This window comes from Lepidochelys olivacea, assembly GCF_965140295.1.
Source record: "Lepidochelys olivacea isolate rLepOli2 genome assembly, chromosome: 3".
NCBI lineage: Eukaryota > Metazoa > Chordata > Testudines > Cheloniidae > Lepidochelys > Lepidochelys olivacea.
Window position 1 is genome coordinate 95,272,102 of NC_140413.1, and position 19,279 is coordinate 95,291,380.

General features: G+C 41.6%; 1 protein-coding gene across 1 annotated transcript in view; it reads right to left on the minus strand.

Moving 5' to 3' along the window:
* TRDN (triadin) overlaps positions 1–19,279 on the minus strand; it is a gene marked incomplete at its 3' end in the record, with an annotated part of 122,665 nt that overhangs the window by 26,811 nt on the left and 76,575 nt on the right. Inside the window, exon 6 of the mRNA XM_084624930.1 lies at positions 6,917–6,973. Coding sequence (XP_084481056.1) covers positions 6,917–6,973 — 57 coding nt within the window. The remainder of the gene's footprint in view (positions 1–6,916; positions 6,974–19,279) is intronic.

The window sequence follows — 19,279 nt, forward strand, 5'->3', positions numbered from 1 at the left end:
GGGTAAGGATATTGAAGCAGTAACAGGACTACATGCTCTTGCATGATGTTTGCATGTGAAAAAAGCAGCAAATTCAATTAAGGTGCACAACTTTTCATAGAGCTGTGCTGCCAGCTTTTGAGAGAAAGTCAGCACAATTCTGCTACTGACAGCTTTCCTACTGGTTGTTCATCCTCTGTGATGCATGAGCTTTTTTCATTTGATGACACTCCTTGTAAATGCTAGAAAGAATAGCTGAACTATGTAGACAGGGTGATGACCATTCATGTGTTTTTTTAGCCATCAATGAAATGGCTGCATATGACCTATTAAGACTACTTAAGGTGTCATACATGTATATAGGAGACAAATCATCCTTCACAAAGGCCCCTTTCACTCCACTTCCCTATGGCATCTCCCTATTTCATGTTTTGGCATCAGAGACCAAAATGAACCTTGAAAGAGACATGCTGAGTACAAAGACACAAATTATGCAGAGAGGGCCTGTTTCTGATTTACACTAAGGCCCACGTACACCTCATGGTAGGCTGCATAAAGGATCCTTAAAGTAGTTATGAATGTAATTTATGCCCATTTTAAAATCCTTTTGCATTACCAGAGTGGTACAAAGTGACCTTAGCATAAATGAAAAATATGTATGCTTCTGTAGGCCGCAAGGTAAATGGGGGGAGTGCAGACAAATTGGCTCCTTTGTGAGGGATTAAAAGTAGTTTGATGAAGCTGGGCACGTAGCCTGGAATGTGGAAAAGCATTGTGGAAGGCTGGCATAAGCATAATTTGTTGGGTTTTTTTTACAGTAAGCTGAAGGAATGTTCTAATTAGTCTGAGAGTCTTATCCTCCATGCTGGTATCACAGTAGCCTCAGAATATGGTAATCTCAGCTTGTAGAGTTTAGCACTACCTCATATGGAGACGGTCAGAGCTATGACTTCAGGCAACAAATTTATCTGGGAAGGGCAGGTGTTGCCAAAATTAAAGTGATCACATTCCAGGGCTGTGGTGATGAGGCATTTTTGACTCCTCAATCACAATGAAGGTCTGCAGCAGTCAGGCCACCTGACTCCACTGAGGCCTTTTGATCTAATACATTTAAATGTCACATTTTCATAAATTAATCAAATTAAAATAAACTCATTGCTTTTTATGGAATCTCTCATGTTCAACTTTAGAAGGGAGGCCTCAAAGCCATATTACATACAATATCTCAAGTTCTACAGACATGGAGGCCTGGATGGGTTGGTGCCACATTTTTTCACCACTAGCAGGAGTCAGACTAGAATAATGTGAGTATCCTTCTCTTCTAGCATGCTTAAATCATCCATTTAACAAAGCTCTCAGTCTCAGTCTGACCAGGGCTGGGCAGGTGCTAAAATCAAGATTGAGTCTTTGCATAGCAATGCAGTTATGCTACTGGGAGACACATCTGGATTTATATACAGCACTTCTGTATACAAAATTGGGAAATGCCAGGTTTAAGGTTGCCTGTGCAATCTTAATTTGGCCCGCTTGTGCCTAGGGATTATGATAGAGCCCTGGATCTAAAAAGGGACTTAGGTATTGTGTGACATGTAGCACCTAGAAAAATGACTGGACTTCACAAAGCTTGAGTTAGGTGCCCAGGCTCCATATAGAATGCATGGGGAGAGCTAGTCATTTAAGAATGGGATCCACAAAGACCAGTGAGCTAGGCAGCTTCCTGCCTATGCTAGCCAATAGCAGATGCCGATGAGAGGGTTGTGTCCTAAACTCTGCCCTCTCTGGGAGTAACGCACCTAAATCCAAACTGCAGGGAGGTGTCTAACTATGCTTGGGATCCACAACTAGGAACCCTCTCCTGGATTTACACAGCTAAGCCATTTTTTGCAAGAAAGACCAGAGGAAGAGGTGGTGATGGTGCTACGGCTTCCCTCATAGCTTTTAGTCCAGTGGTTAGAGCACTCAGCTGAGATGTGTGATCCAGGTTCGATTCTCGTTACGTCTGACAAGGAGAAAAGATTCAAACAGGGGTCTCCCACTTCTCAGGCACATGCCCTAACCACCGGGCTATGGGATAGTCTTGTATAAGTGTCTCTCAATCTCTCTTGTTGAATCTGGTCCACTTTTGATAAATACTCAAACAGTCATTGGGCCAACAAAAGAGACTGACTCTGTAGCGTGGGGGTTTGGGCACCCACATGGGAGAGCCAGGGTCCAATTCCTCTACTCTAATGACTAGTTAAGTATTTATCCAGACTGGAGCAACTTCAACTGGGGGTTGAGAGAGAGAGAGAGAGACTTTACTAAGCTCTGTGAGATTCAACACCATTGTTTTTCTTTTTGCTGTTCCCTGACTTGCTCACCTTCCAACTTCTGCCACAAAGGAGGTCCCACAGACAGTCTCCTTCATTACACATCCCTAATACATCATTCCCTGAGCACCATCTGTCCTGTGTACTGAATTCTTGACTTTTCAATTTTAACATTCCTTTCATGTAGTGTTTGGTAATAGCTTATGAACAGTAGATATAGGCCCAAAACAGAAACACTGAGCAGGTCCCACAAAACTTTGGGAAGATTACTGATCCAGATATGTTTCAGCAATCCTGATTCAGCATTCAGGATCATCTCTATAATAAACGTACATTAGGACCCCCAAATCTAAGCACTTCTGCCAAGGAATGTGCTCCCTAGCTGGGGAGATAGGTTGGCTGCCACAGAGCTGTGGAACTTGGAAACCCAGAGAGCCCTGTTTCTCAAGCTCCCCACCAGCCTGGCTGCCGAGAAGCTGCAGAGCTCAGGGAGGCAGGTTGATGAGCTGTGAGGAAACCAGGCTGTCTGGCCGGCCAGCCTGTCTGGTTTCCATCAAATGTTTTTTAAAAGATTTTCGATCAGCTCTAACATTAAGGTTGCAAAGTCAAACCCTCAGAAGTTAAAAAAAGCCAGCATTAAGCCTTACTGTACAGCCTTAACTAAACTCCTTTGTGCATGTGCCATTATCATATGGTCTTCAATTATATGATCACATCCTTTTTTGGGGGGAGGAGGTGAGGACAAGATCCCTAACTCATCCAGTGCACAATATATTCCGAAAATTAAGAAGCAAAAGCAAAACTAGTTCTGCTGCATTGGCACAAATTGTGATTTCCCATAGTTTGGGCAAATCTGGCTGATTTCCATGTGAATAGAAAAAAAGCACTTTTTATTTTCCTCCTGCCAAATTTCAAATCCCAAACCATGGAGATGTTGGAGCTGTTGAGAAAAACAGCTGGAATGTGTTTTTAATAATACTGACAACATTTCCTCTGTCCCTAGTCTCATTTTTTGAAATTGCTTAACCATTTTTGATGAAACTTTAAAAGAAAATTTAGACTGGGGCAGAGAGCAAGCATGGAAAATTTCATCCTGAATGGTTAAAGTGTGGCAAACTTATAAGAAATTGAGCACAGGAGCTTATAATGGAAAGTGTTAAGACTCCTTAACTACATACTATTCTAGGCATTGCTACCCACTTCACCGACAATAAAAAACAGATGTGAGGAGCACATTTCTGATATTTTCCAAAACACTAATCATCTGATAGTATATTTAATCTGCACCAAATGAAAAAAGAAAGTGCAGGGGAGTCAAATTTAGTCTGCTCAGTTAAAAAGTTGGAGAGAGTGTTGGGTAACATTTCTGTGCCCAAAATGAGCAAGGGAAAAAAGAGATTAAGGAGGCATTAATTCCATATCTTAGCAAAGTAAAAATAGTTCTCAGCTCAGTAAGACTTAGGGTGATGAGTGTAGTACTGATGAAGAAGAGAATGTTTGCGCCAATTAACTGAATTAGGGCTTGTCTACACAGGGACATCCAGGAAATGCTGAATTAACTAAAACTGTGAAGTTAAAGCACATTAAACCTCTGTGTGGACACTCCATTCAGAAGTAAAGCAGCCTTAGTTCATTATAGCTTCTTTCTTCAAGATTACAATATAGTGAACTAAGGCCACTATACTTCTGAATGAGAAGGTGCACACAAGGGTTTACTGTGCTTTAATTTACATGCTTTAACTTCAACACCTTTAGTTAATTCATCTTAACATTCCTGAATGTGTCTGTGTTGACAAGCCCTCTAATGAAGCTTAAAATTAGATTTGTGCGAAAGTCACACTGAATGTGAAACCCACTTGAACTGAGACTTGGGCTTGAGGACAGATTCATTTGTGAACCGCAGTGTATTCTTAACAAAAGTTTATGAATTTACAGTCTTGGATTTTGTAGCTGTGCATACAACTTCAGAACCTCTCTTTCTCCTCCCTTTTTAAATTAAAGTGAGAGCCCTCTTGCTCTTTTCCCTTGGGATACCTCCAACAGGTGTTCAAGTGGAGCTGGTTGCCAACTCCTAGCATGTTCTTATTCAGAGGGTTGCCAAGTTATGGCTGATGTCTTCTCCTCAGTCCTAACATATCATCTTATGAAGAGGGTAAAAATTCCACTGTCATCATAGGAAGTGAGAATAAAGAAAGACCCACTTCTCACACTTGGCTTTATTTGAGGTAGCCTCATAATCCTTAGCATAATTTCTACTTAAAAAGCAAACATACCCATTGCCTAATATTGTGGTTATGAGCTTCCATGTTAAGGATTATTGATGTTCTTTCAATCCCACCCAAGTAGAGCCTGCTGGCAGTGAGAGCAGGAGTGGTCACTGTGCTCCTGCTTCTCTGCTTTGGGAGCCAGAGGGAAAATGGCAACAGCCCATTCTGGTGGATCCTAAAAAGGGCTGATGAGGGAGAGAAAAGCCCTGGTTCCCTTAAAGTCCTTAGGAGATGGGAGTGGGACATCAAGTCCCAGGAAGAAGGTACGGGAGAATGAGAAGTAAGAACATAGAATCATAGGACTGGAAGGGACTTCAAGAGGTCATCTAGTTCAGTCCCCTGCACTCATGGCAGGACTAAGTATTAGTTAGACAATTTCTGACAGGTGTTTATTTAACCTGCTCTTAAAAATCTCCAATGATGGAGATTCCACAACCTTCCTAGGCAATTTATTCCAGTGCTTAACCACCCTGACAGTTAGGAAGTTTTTCCTAATGTCCAACGTAAACCGCCCTTGCTGCAATCTAAGCCCATTGCTTCTTGTCCTATCCTCAGAGGTTAAGAACAATTTTTCTCCCTCCTCCTTGTAACAACCTTTTATGTACTTGAAAACTAAAACTGTTATCATGTCCCCTCTAATTGTCTCTTTTCCAGACTAAACAGAACCCAGTTTTTTCAATCTCCCCTCATAGGTCATGTTTTCTAGACCTTTAATCATTTTTGTTGCTCTTCTCTGGACTCTCTCCAATTTGTCCACATCTTTCCTGAAATGTGGCACACAGAACTGGACACAGTTCTCCAATTGAGGCCTAATCAGCGCGTAAGAACATAAGAACATTTGTTTCTTAAAATAAAGACAGGTTTAGCCTGTGATGTTATCTGGTTTATCTTCATTTGCTATAGTTGCATACTGCTACTCTGTGTTCTGCAAAAGAATTCCTCTCTATGAGCCAGGTGTTACCAGGGCACTTACCCAGCTTCTGAGTTTGATGCATTTGAAATTTAGTGAGTTTCCTGTCCATGTCATATAAAAAGATCTTCAGTTTTTGTACACCCATTATTTCATCACAACTCCAAATCAGAGTTGGATTGAATTATTTTCATAAATCAGAATGGTCTTGTAAAGGAAAACTCTATATGGATGCTCTCAGTATTCTTACTATACAGCCTTTCTCTGATATTTTGAGTTATATCATTCCTAGGGAGTGTGCCCCACAACAAGGGTATATTCCATAGAAGGACAACACAAGCTAATGCTAATTAATAAATACTGTGACATCATTCCTTAAATCACTGTGTTGTTAAGGCACTACTGTCAGAATTAGTGCTTTGTTGGATCTGTTCTCAGATTATTTCCTTTCCTTAAAATACATTTTTCTAAGTACAGTAACTGTATTTTACTTTGCAATTAGTAGTTTCAGAAAAGATTTGAATAAAATGTTTAATTATAGGCAGAGCTAACAGTGTAAGGTTGCCTAATACTTTTCATTATAAGACCCTCTTTTCAGTTGCTTTTGGCTTTCCCAGATTTTAAATATTGGGCTGAAATTTTCCATGCCAAGTGTCTGTTTCGGGCTGAATTTGTTTTTGAAAATTACTGAAAAATTGGTTCAGTTGTTTCAAAAATGAGATTATGGAAAAATATATTTTTTGCCCATAATAAACAATTCTTACAACCATTTTTATTGAGAAGTTGTAATGCCTCCACATGCTTCAGAAGAGAGACTTGAAATTTGGCAGAGAAATTTCCCTATTATCAGAAAAGTGTTTTTTACTCTCTCCATGAAAATTCACAGAAATTTGGCCAAGTTATAAACCTCTGAAAATTGCCACTTGCACATGCTCCGGATAGGTTTGTTAGAGGCCGACAGCAACATTTTCCAAAGATTTCTTTGCACTGAACATGCTCCAGCCTGGGGCTGCAGAATCTGAACAGGACTTTTCTGGCTGCCAGGGAACACTGTGGTGATGGCCGTAAGAACTGAGAGTAGGACATCTGTCTTTCCTGTAACATAGTATAGGATCTTGTCAGTAAAAACTGAATTTTAATACATATATAAGAGACCAAATCAAGGCTGCCTGGGCAATTTTTATTTTGACAATTTTTAAACTTCTGAGTGCTTGACTATGCAACCCTAATGTTCTTTTAATGTAGGTTTTTATGTAATTATATTTAGAGACAGATGAATAGGTAGACTGGGACCTACTGGGGTCAAGGAGTATGTCTTTATATGTGGCCATACAATGCATAGTTCAATAAGCCCCTGATCCTGATTAGGAACTTCCTGAATGCTCCTGCAATATACTATAATTTTAATAAATATGTTATCTATTACAAACACATATATAAATAGTAATTACCTTTTGGTGCTGGTTTTTCAAGTTTTTCTTGTCTGTCAGGCTTGTCTTTACGAATTTCTGGAAAGAACACAATTAATAGTTTATTTATTGGGAGAGGGGAATTCTCAAATAGCAATAAAGAAAATAAATTATAATAAAAATAACAAATAAATTATAAAGATATATTAAAGATTCATGGATCTCTAAGCTGTATATTTGGAATCATATGTGACAAAATTCTGTCCATATACAAAGCATTATTCTCAGTGTGTACTATTGTTTCTATAATTCATAGCTTTTTATTCATTCCTAAGAGTAGGAAAAAAATATATCCTTGTTTTAAAAAAGATCTTCCTGCCATTAACTATTATGGATTCTACACTGTAAATACCTTGCAAAAGGTCACACTTAATATTAAGTGCCTACAATAAGGATTCAGTTTTAAATATAGTAAAACAGTTATCAATTGTTTTGTTTATATGTAAAACTATATAAAAATACATAAAGAGTTATTGAATTTCAATAAAAATGTTCTTACTAAGCATTTGTGATTATATTTAATAAACATTGAATAATTACTGAAACTAAATAAACATCTTAGATTGATCAAGACAGACATTTCATGTTAAATATGAATTCCATTCACTTAGGTGTATATTTAAAATTCAAGTTCCTTTGGGGAGAGAATGTAGTTTTTCTGTAGTTTGGATAGGCCCAGGACACCATTAACATTGGAATAACAGGTAATAATGCTTAGATTTTATAACATATAATAGAGATAAGTTTCCAGAATTGAGGGTCAGAGCCCATAGCAATGACTAAGGATATAATATTATACCATAATGGGCAAACTTTACTGATTAATTTAAATTAACTGATTGCCTGGGACTTGTTTTGATTGAAAGAGTGAAATGCAGTGATAGGAAACTCAAAGAATGCAGCTGTATCAAAATGTTTAACTGGTCTGTCTTCAAGTAACTTTTAAAAACTGCAATTAATGTTGAATGGTTGATTATTGTATTCTAATTTATACATCCCAATCAGGACAGGCTATACTACATTTTACCTCACTTTTCTATAATAACTCAATGTACTGATCCTAGAATTATTCCAACACTATCAAATCTTAAAAATCATGGGCAGCTTGTTATTGTACTTGTCTTGCCCACACGAAAACAAACACAAATTCAGAAATACCTCACAACATTACCTTTTGTGTGCTTTCCAGTATTTACACTGGAATATCTCCTTCCCCAAAATCGGCATCTTCCACTTTTTTGGAGGGCTTGTATAACCCAAAGAACAAAGCACAGCCCTGTTCCACAGTCTACATCATAGGTGCTGAGTCTGTGGGTTCTCCAGGGCTCAAACACCCACAGGAAAAAATAGACAGTGCTCTGCAACCACCAGCCACAGGTGTTCAGCAGGGCCCTGGGGCTGGCCACCGATCAGCTGTTCAGTGGCTGACGGGAGGCACTTGGGGGAGGGTGGAGAGGAACCAGTGGCGGGCGGGTGGGGGGGCCTTGTGGGAGGGGCTGAGAGCAGCGAGTGAGGGGCAGGCGGGGGAAAATCTGGGGGAGGGGGCAGAGCAGGGTGAGAAGAGGCTGAGAGAGGGCGGAGCCTCAGGGAAGGGGTGGAGTGGGGTGGGGCCTCCATCAGGAAAAATAAGAGTCAGCACCTATGGTCTACATAATTTAGAAGTTAACTTATTTAGGAACTGGACTGGAGAATGCTTGTGTAAAACCGACAGACCCTGGTTGTCGGCATGCGGGATCGAACCTGGGACCTCAGTGCACGAGCCTCTACTGCATGAGCTAAAAGCCATTTGGCTCTTAGCTAAAGCTGTAAAGCAGACTCATTAATCACTCTCTCTCTAAGTGCCACTAGATGGGACAGAACACCACACTCAGGAGGTGTGGGGATTACACTTGCTTGTCTTAATGTTTTAGCAATTGTCTGCTCTCCTGTCAGCCCACAAAATACTGTGCCATTTCTTCTGTAGAAAATTTCATCTGTGACTTTGGTACTATACTAGTGCCATAGGCCTTATACTTGATTTAATCTCATGTATCAAAAATACAGTCATGGCAAACAAAGAACATTTATATTATACAGACTTTAAAAACAGATCTCCCCCTCCCGCCAAAAATCAAGGTTCTGGTTGCTAACATTTGGGAAAAAATAACAAGTGATATCAAAGTGGACATTTGGTAAACCCATTAAGACTATGTAGACTGTCTGCATTAGTGTAATATGAGCACACCTCCTGGAATGTGAAACTGATATCAGACACTAGACCAAATTAATCCCTGATGTGAGCAGGTGCAGCTCCTACTAAAGTCAATGGGAGGTGCATTCCCTTACTTAAGGGCTAGGTTTGGCTTTCCTGTTTCCAATTACAAGATCACTCACCACAAAATTAATCCAACAGAGAGACAGAGGAAAAACATACTGCATCTACTGGACAGTAAGGGCCCAATCTACTGCTCTCTGAAGTCGGTGGGAGTCTTCACATTGTCTTCAATAGACACTGGTTCAGGACATAAAATCATGTGCATTGCTTAATAGGGTAAATGGGAAAGATAAATTTCTATGTTCCATTAACAGATTGATCAGCTGCACAGATTTGTCCACAGACTGCTGAGAATCAATACCTATCCGTCAATTTCAAGCAGTATTTGCTATCTAAAATAGAGTTTGTGCCAGGTTTAGAAAAAAGCATAATAGTGCTATATCACCAGTCTCTACTGCCTTCAAATCAGCACTCATTCTTTCTGCAAAGAGGTAGAAATACCTATTAAAGAGTAGCAGAGGCTTAGATATGCATCATTACCACTCATCAATGCAGAGTAAGAAGATAAATTGCCATAAGATCCCAATGACCCTGTACTTCCCGTCTTCATATGTAGAGCATTTTGGTTGTTCTATAGGCCTCCAAATTCTGACTACAAAGAAATCACCCAATTTATAGACTCCTGTTACAACTGAGTTTGGTTTGTTTTCTTCCTGCAATTATATCAGTATTTTTATCCCAGTCACTGCTATTGTCGACAAGTTTTACACATGGCTTCTAGTGCATTCTAACTTCTAGTGCTTCTAAAATGCTTCTAGTGCATTTTTGGCTCTGTTTTTACAGTTCTTTTGATAATTTAATGTACATGAAAGATGTTAATGGACACCATTAGAGACATGAAATCTTTGAATCTATCCACAAATTAAGGACAACAGGGACAGAAGGTATTTAACTTGCTCCATACAGTCTCATCACTGTCTCTCAGTCCTCACATGTAGGGACTATCTCTAATCATGAGAGGATACAAAGGATGAACTACCCCATCATGTTTACAGAAGAAAAAAATTATAAGTTAAAGTAACACCCACCCTAATTTAACTTACATCTTCTTGCTTTTGTGATTGCTCCTCAGCATGTTAGATCAAGTGAGACTTCCTTACGTGTACAGGATTGTCTACACCAGACCTTTTTTTCTCAAATTAACAAAAAGTAGGCAACACACTGATAAAGTCTAGTGCAGACAATTCCCCAAAAGTTGTTTCCAAGATACATTTATGCTTTCCCCTAAGCTAAGTCTAGTGTAGATATACTCAGGGAGAGCAATGGGGATCCACAAAGAGACTTAGGCATTGCAGTGCTTAGAAAATTGCTGGAACACCACAAACCTGACTTAGGTGCCTAGTCTCCCTATAAAATGCACAGGTAGAGATAGGCTTCTAAGGTTACGTCTACACTACAAGCTAGGGATCTGGTTCCCAGCTCATGTAGACATACTCATGCTAGCTCTCATCTAGGCTAGCATGCTAAAAAGAGTGGCGTAGCCACAGTAACACGGGCAGCGGTAGCATGGGCTAGCCGCCTTCAGGACATACCCACAGAGCTCAGGTGAGTTGGCGTTGGGGTGGCTAGCCTACGCTGCTGCTTGCTCTGCCTGTAGTACTACTATTTTTAGCTCAATGCAAGCTATCATGAGGATAGCAAACTGGGAATCACTCCCCTCGTTCCTAGTGCAGATGTAGCCTAAGAATGGAATCCACAAAACCAGGACACTAGGCAGGGAGCCGCGTAAGCCAGACATGGGAGATGCTGATGAGAGGGATGTATCCTAAGCCCCACCTCTCTCATGGAGACACACAGGTCCAGGCTGCAGGGAGGCACCTCTGTCTGCATGCAATCCACAGCCAAGAACTCCTCTCCTGAAGTCAGACAGTTTAGGCATCTACACCATTTCTTGCAAGAATAAGTTAGGTACCTGCCTAACTCCACCTACACCAGCCGGGAGCAGAGGTAATGACACCCTTATACCCTTTAGCCTAATGGTTAGGGTATTCAATCTGGACATGGAAGATCCCAGTTTAAATTCCCTCTCTGATTGATAAAGAGAAGGAATGTGAACAGAGACCTCCCACCTCTCAGGTGAGTGTTCTAACCACTAGACCAGTATTTTGCAGCCTGGCGGATCACAAACCCCAGGGGCCTTGAAAGTGCATGGCCAGCATGACTCCATGCCCCATGAAGCTAATTTACATGCTTGAGCCCCCCACAGTGGGGCTTGGGGCTGTCAGTCCCAGCTAGCCAGGCTGTGATCCCCTCAGTGGCCGGGCTCCAGGTTGTGAGCTCTGGGCAGCAGGGCTCGGGCTCGAGCTGTCAGCCCTGCAGTGGGGTTCAGACTGTCAGCCCCCATGAGGCAAGGCAAGGCGAGGTGAAGCTTGAGCAGCAGCTCAACCCTCCCCCCCCCCGCCACGGTGGGACTCAGGCTTCAGTCCCAGGTAGTCGGGCTCGGGCTTCAGTCCTGGCAGCAGAATTTTGGCTTCAGGCAGCAGGGGCTTAGGGAGGAAGCACCACCTCCACCCCCTGACTCACCTCAGGAGGCCACCCAGCCTGTGGGTCAATACACCTCGGTGCCCAATACTGGCTCCATCTCCGAAGATCTTCACATGTGCCTTCTGTGAGGCCCCAGCAAGTTGAAGGCTGGCCCTGCTTCAAGCAAACATATAACTTCACAGAACCACATGCTGCTTCCCGTCCAGACAGCGTTGTTGTTCTTCGTGGCTAGCAAGTAGTACTGTATGCACACTTTTCAGCGAGACCTTCTTGTGCAATGGATAAATTTTTAAAGACAGCTCAACCAAGTACTTCACAGAATGAAGGAGTAAAGAAGATGAAGTGCAGAAAATACGATTCCAGCTCTTCAATGTACGGTTTTACAGCAATTGAAAATAAACCTTATTGTGTTGTGGGTGGTGAAGTGCTAAGTGCTGAAAGCATGAAACCTTCTAAATTAATTCGGCATTTGGAAAGTAAACATCCATAATTAAAGAACAAGCCTCTTGAGTTCTTTAAGAGAAAACTGAACAGCTTGAAAAGACAGCAAACACTGATTTGGAATACAAGTAATGACAGTAAGAATGCTCTTGAAGCTTCATATCTCGTGTCCCTTCTCATATTACCCAAACACGTAAGAAATATACAATAGCTGAGAATCTCATACTTCCTGTTGGCATTAGCTGTGCTTACCAGCCTGCTCGGCCTGAAGAGGCAGATAAGCTTAAAGCTATTCCTTTATCAAAGATACTGTTTCGAGGCGTATTAAGGAAATGGCTGGTGACATTCATGAGCAGTTGAAAGAAAAGTTAAAACTATGTTTAGTTTGATGAATCAACAGACGTTTCAGGCTTAGCACAGTTCTTAGCTTTCGTTCAATATAATTCAGATGCTATCATTGAGGAAAACGTGCTCTTCTGTAAACCACTGCCTAGCCACACAACTAGTGAATGTCTATTTAACCTGTTTGTTGAAGCTACCAAATATATTGAAATAGATTGGGGAAAACATATTGCTCTATGCAATGATGGTGCCAAATCAATGACTGGCAAGAACAGCGGGCTTGTTTCGAGATGAGAAACCATTATGCCTCATGCCATTTGGACCCATTGCTTTTTACATCGGCAAACACTCACTGCAAAAGGAATGCCTTCTGAGTTGTGTCAGGTGCTTGACGAGTCTGTAAAAGTTGTGAATTTCATAAAAAGTCAGCCTCTATCAGCTTGCCTGTTTGCAGTTTTATGTGTGAAATAGGTGCACTTCATAAAATTCTTCTCTTGCACACTGAAGTGAGAGGGCTTTCATGGGGAAAGCGTTAAGCAGACTTTGTGAATTGCGAGCTGAAGTACTTGTGTTCCTACAGGATCTCGGGTCTCCTTTTGCTAAATTGTTCAGTGACCCACCATGGGTTCTTCAGTCAACTTACTTAGCAGTCATGTGAATGAGTTGAATATGAGTTTTCACGGACCACACAAAAACATAATTGTGTTGAGAGACAAGGAAAGAAGCTTCTTTGGAAAGAAATTTGGAGCCTGGTCTGCTCAGCTTCAGAGTGAAAACTTCAAGTAATTTCCTCTGAGATGTGAGTACATGAAACTGATTGCTGATGACAAGAGTGTGGACATTAAACAATTAAAACCATTATGATTGAACATATATTTAAACTTAATAAGCAGCTCCGGGATTACTTCCCACCTGACGATGAAGAACTTGGCAGGAGGTGAATAATTAATTGGTTCAACAAAAGAGTAGTTGAGTCTGTCGAACTCACAGGGAGCCTGCAAGATAACTGGTCAAGCTTTCATCTGATAAAATGCTTCAGTGTTCATTTCCTTCAAAAGACATGTGCATATTTTGGATGGCACAGAAGCATAAGTTTCTCAAATTTGTAACTGAAGCTTTGAAAGTTTTAATCCTGTTCACAACGTCATAGTTATGTGAATTGTGATTCCCATCGATGGTTGCAATAAAGAAAAGCAATTAAATAAATAATCTGTGGAAAATGACCTGCTGCTGATTGTCTTTAATTCAACCCACCATAAAAATTTAGCTGGTACAAAAGCACAAGTGTTTCATTGAAGGACTCTGTAAGACTTGTAATTTGTAAAAAGTGAATTTATAGTTTCTTTCTATGTAAAAATAAACTTTGTCTGGCACACGCATTTGTTTTCTAACCTTCAATTATTTGCATAGGTTTTAAATATTAGTTTATTAACACTAGTGGGCCAGTATTATTTATAATTTACTTAATGCTATTTAAGGTATGGGGTCACAATTTTTTCAAGTCTTAGTATGGGGGGGTCCCAATTTTTTTTTTTAAGTTCAAAGGGGATCGCCAGCACAAAAAAGTTGAGAAACACTGCACTACACTATGGGACACTCTGATGTGGATCTCTGTCTCTCTTCTTGAAGCTTCTCCACTTTAATTAAATATTATATGGGCCACAGAAAGTGTGAGAATGCTTTGTAGCCCAGTGGTTAAGGCACTCACCTGAGAAGCAGTAGACCCTATCCAAATCCTTTCTGCTCGTCAAGAAAAAAGAGGAATTGAACCAGGTCTCCACATCCCAGGTGAGTACCCTAACCCAGTGTTTCCCAAACAGCAGGCCCGGACCTACCAGTGGTTCACGGGAAATTCTAGAAGCGTTGCTGGATTAACCCGTCATTGTTCAAACATACACGTCTCCCAGCCCGGTGCAGAGGGGAAGCCCCAGGGCAAGGGGAGCCAGCTGGAGAGCAAACCCGCCCTGCAGTGGCAGTAGGATTGTCAACCCTCCCGGTTTCACTGGGAGTCTCCGGGAATCAGGCTCTAAGTCCCAGAAGCTACTGAAGCCAAACTGGGAGATTTTAGGCACCAAAATTCTGGCAGTGCAGCAGAGCTGCACCTCCTCCCACACCCCAACCCCTTGTCCCTGCCCAGTGAAAGTGAGTGAGGGTGAGGGAGAGCGAACAACGGAGGGAAGGGGGATGGAATGAGCAGGGTGGGGCCTCAGATAACGGGAAGGGCAGGGTGCAGGGCAGGGATGTTTGTGTGATTAGACAGTTGGCAACCCTAAGCAGCGGCTTCTGAACTATGGGGTTGGGCCCAGCTCCACACACTAAGTATTGTGACCTGGTGCACAGGGCCATAGTACCACTCAGGTTTAGCCCAGCCACTCCCTCTATCATGAGGAAGAGGTGGCCAAGCCAAATCTGAGTGTCACTGTGACCTGTATGCCAGGTCTCAATGCCTGGAATGGGAAGGCAGGCCCAGTCGTGCAGGACAGGACAGGACAGGACTGTGGGGTGACTGCTAGTCAGGCTCACTCTCCAACTTCTCCCTCTCACCCCTCCATTCAGGGCCTCCCCTCCACACCAGGATAAGATTAGAGTTGTAAAGGATGCATGTACATAATGGTGGTTCACAAAAAGAGATGAAACACAGCTGGTGGGTCATCTTAGTAAAAACTTTCTGAACCACTGCCCTAAGCACTAGGCTAGAAGTTAAGGGAGGTCCCCTCCTCTCCCTGGTCATTTTGTGTGGAGTTAGGCAACCTCGAAGCATGACTACCTGACAGGGCCCTGAAGGGAAGATAGGCATTCCTCCACCTAGCTCCCCCCAGTTTGTGGTTGCTCTGGGGCTTAGGCCTGAGATAGGAATTTGGATCCCTACAGTAAGGCACCAGTGCGCACGCCCAGAGGCAGGAAGTTATATGCCCAGGGAACATTTACAGCACAAATTAAGATACTAATGACCACACTGCACCTTTAAGCAGGGGGCGGGGGATTTTTCTGGCTGGCCAAATGAAAGGAACAGTGCTTTATGGCCAGGCAGTGGGAGAGAGTTCAAACTGATGCAAAAGGGTAAAAGACACCAGTGTTTAAAAGGGGAAGCCCTGTGTGTGAAGCCCCATTTTACACAGAGCAGGCAGAGGCAGCATCCACCTTCCCTCCCCTTTAGGTGTTGAAATACCAGGTTTGGTAAGACCTGCTATGGGCACTGCATTAGCCACCCCTTTTTTCAAGGGGGGCTGAGAAAGAATTTTTCCCTTACCACCAGATTGACCTTTGCCATAGTGGGTTAGGGAAGGCTTTGTTGACTTGTGGCATGAAGAGCGGTAGACTGTATGTCACAACTCATGATGTAAGTGTAGGGCGGATGTCCAGTGCAGGTCCTCCATAGAGAAGGGATACAGTGACCAGATATATGGCTTGGTTCAGGACTTAAAAAGGAGGTGTTGGTTAAAGGAATGGAGCTGAGGGGCAGTGAGGTTAGGTCTCCCATGAATGGTACAGCAGTGAACCAACTCCCCTGTCTTATAGCCCACCTTAACCCTCCTACAAGGCAGGTGGATGGTAAGGTCCAAGGAATGGGTTGGCTGGGGTACCTAGATGGAAAAAGTGGGCAGTGGCAGAAGCCCCCTAAGTGGTTATTGAATGAACTTGGGGTTACCTGCACTGTGCATTTTTATCTGCCAGATAGTCCCATCTAATGATAAAGTCGCAACCTGTTAAAACCACATCAAACATCTCCTGTCCTTTTTTCGGTATAGCTGGACAAGTGAGTTTAGACACCTACAGGGTTAGGCAGCAGCTGAATGGGGCAGTTGTGGATTACAGTGGTGCCGAAAACTGGGCCATACAAGCCTAAATCCCTTTGTAGATCTGAGCCAGCATGTGTACGTAGCTCTAGAGCAGTGTAAGGAGAGCATATTTTACGTAGCTTCACATAGCATTTCTGAATCAGGCCCATAGACTGATAAATTTTATGCTATTAGCAGAATCATGCACACAGGTTCAAACATTGCGGACTGTTAAGAGATCCTCAACTGGTGTAAACTACCATAGCTCCACTGACTTCAAATTATTCAAATACATTGCTTGCCTCCCCATCCCATCCCTGTCAAAATCCAAGGAAATCCTTGTGTTTCAGATATAGTCTTTGTTTGGTTTTCCCATTGTAATGGTTTAAGTGGATCACACAGTAATTTATTTCAAAAATGTTCATATACCCAATATACAGCAGATAACCTAAATTGACCCCATGACATATCGGAGGCAGATCCAATCTGACATGAATATTTCTGAACAAACTATTTAACTGAGATAACTCCCAACAAGAAACATTCAAGATTTCTGAATGGATTATCTAACCTACAGCAACGCTTACGACACAACATATGCAAAGTCCTTAAAGAAATTGAATATATAAAATACACTCTGAACTTGCAAAATTTGCCTTCACTAGGATTTTTTCCTTAATCTCTGTAGGCAGTTGGAGCCAGCAGAAAATATGACACTCTAGAATACATTATTTCTGCACATTACAAGTTAAATGTTACCAGCAGAAACAAGTATACGTTTCTATATTGATTGAATTTGATTAATTTACAAGCCATAAAATGGTAACAGCTAACTAACTCCAAATATTTAAAATAGCGAAACATCAGATTTTTCTACTGAGGATTTTTTCTCTGTCGTTTTGATACTCTGTGTCTTCCCTTTATGACAAATAGTTTTAATTTTCTAGTAATCACATCATATCTTATTTCTGAGTTGACAAAGCAGCTGTAATATCATAGAAGACTTACATGGCCAGTTTAAAGCACACAATTTATCTCTATCAATGTGACATACTGTTAATAAATCCTAAATATTATGAATTCATGTTGAGAAAAATGACAGAATCAAGCAGCAGCAAGGATAATCTTTGTCACCAAGGCAACCATCCTGATTCTTGATGAGATGGCAGCACAGTTTATTAAATTATTGCAAAGGAATATGTATTTTAAAAGATTTATTTCATTGTTAGGTTTTTCTAGTTATCAAGCAGACTTTAAAAATTATCATTTTCCCCATGTTGCTGGCTTTTAGAAGGGACAAAGAGTTTATTTCCTAAAATGTGGGCACTGCTTGACTTATCTAGCATTCTGAGGATATACAGAACATGCAGTACAATTGTTTTAAATGCCTCCGAGAAGAAAAGCTAGCAGCCTGCTCGCCAACCATTTTCAAACTCTGACAGGAGCTACATTCACTGACTATATTGTTAGGAGGTCTGCACAGCTATATGCTGTTGACCCAAAAGAAGCTGATAGTCTGATGACAGTCAGATTTACATGAGCTAAATCTGCAGCTTGATTGAAAATCCCTGCTGAACAAGCAGTTTAGAAGCTCTGCTTCTCGTCCCTCCTTGCTTCCTCTCCACCCAGCCTTTACCATGTTAATTTTCTTTATCAAGAGTTTATAGTGTCTACTAACAGCCCTGCTCTCCCTGTGCACTACAAAGACCAAGCATTAGTAAGAGGAGGGAGGGGGAAAGAGAAGTAAATTATAGTTTCCTGAAGCACTTTATACTAGAAGTGCCCTCTCAGCACAGTTCAGCCTCACATTAGTATGAATAAAGACCCATAGCCTCTTCATGATGAGGCAGGAGGAGGTTTTTACTCTTCCATCAACAAATGGTTCATTTCCTGTCTGCTTATTTTACTGTGCTCTTGTTTGGCTGCTCACTGTTAATAAGTATTCAGTTGTAATAACGTGCATTATGGTACCACCTAAAGGACCAAACTGAGGACAGGGCCCATCGTGTTAGGCACTGTACCTGCACACAGTGAGAGACTGTCCCTTCTCCAAAGAGCTTACAATGTAAACCAACCAAACAAAAACAAAGAAGAAGAATATAGTTGAAAGGAAATATTATTGTTCCCATTTCTTAAATAGGGAGTTTTATGATTAAATGACTTACCTGTGGTCACAGAGGAAACCAATATCAGAGCTGGTGACTGAACTCTGATCCTCTGAAGCCTAGTCTGGTCCCTTAACCACCATCTCTCTGCTTTAATATTAGCCAGTCACTCTGAGAGTGAATTGGGGTTTTAATATCAACAATTGTTTTAAATTTCATCAGTAGAGATTGGACTGATTTTAAGGGGTTATATTTGTATGTGTCTTTTGCTGAGTACACTATACCAACTGATCCTGGTTTCAGGCTGTGTTTGTTCTCCCCCCATACCTTTTGCTATACAAAACAAAACTGCTTTTACAGGCAATGAGGGTAAACATTTTGGCCCAGATCTACAAAGGTGTTTAGGCTCCTAACTTCCACTGAAATCAATGGAAGTTAGGAGCCTAAACATCTTTGTGGATCTGGTCCTTTGAGTGTTTAAAACCTTCAGTTTCTCAAAAATGTACATATGTGAAAAGGGGAATGGACCCCACCCAAAGGGCCTGCTAAAATTAGGGTTAATTACTCTGCCTCCTGCAGCCAGAAGCCCTATAGCTGCTGCCCACAACTAAGCTGGACTATATCCCTGTCGGTTTATCTAGCCTACCTAGCATCAGGTGCATGATTAACTTGGCAAGTTGCTGGGGGTGTAAACGAACCACAAAGCGAGAGCTGGAATGAGCTGGGTTAGGAGCTTCAGAGGGGTCATTTTTAACTTGCTCTTAGACATTGTCTTTATAGAGAATTGTAGTCAATTCTCCCCTTGTTAGTCTCCTTAGCAGACATTCAAATCTGTACAGCTGTGGTCTAGCTCTACTGTAGGTGGAAGAGGCTGGTTAGG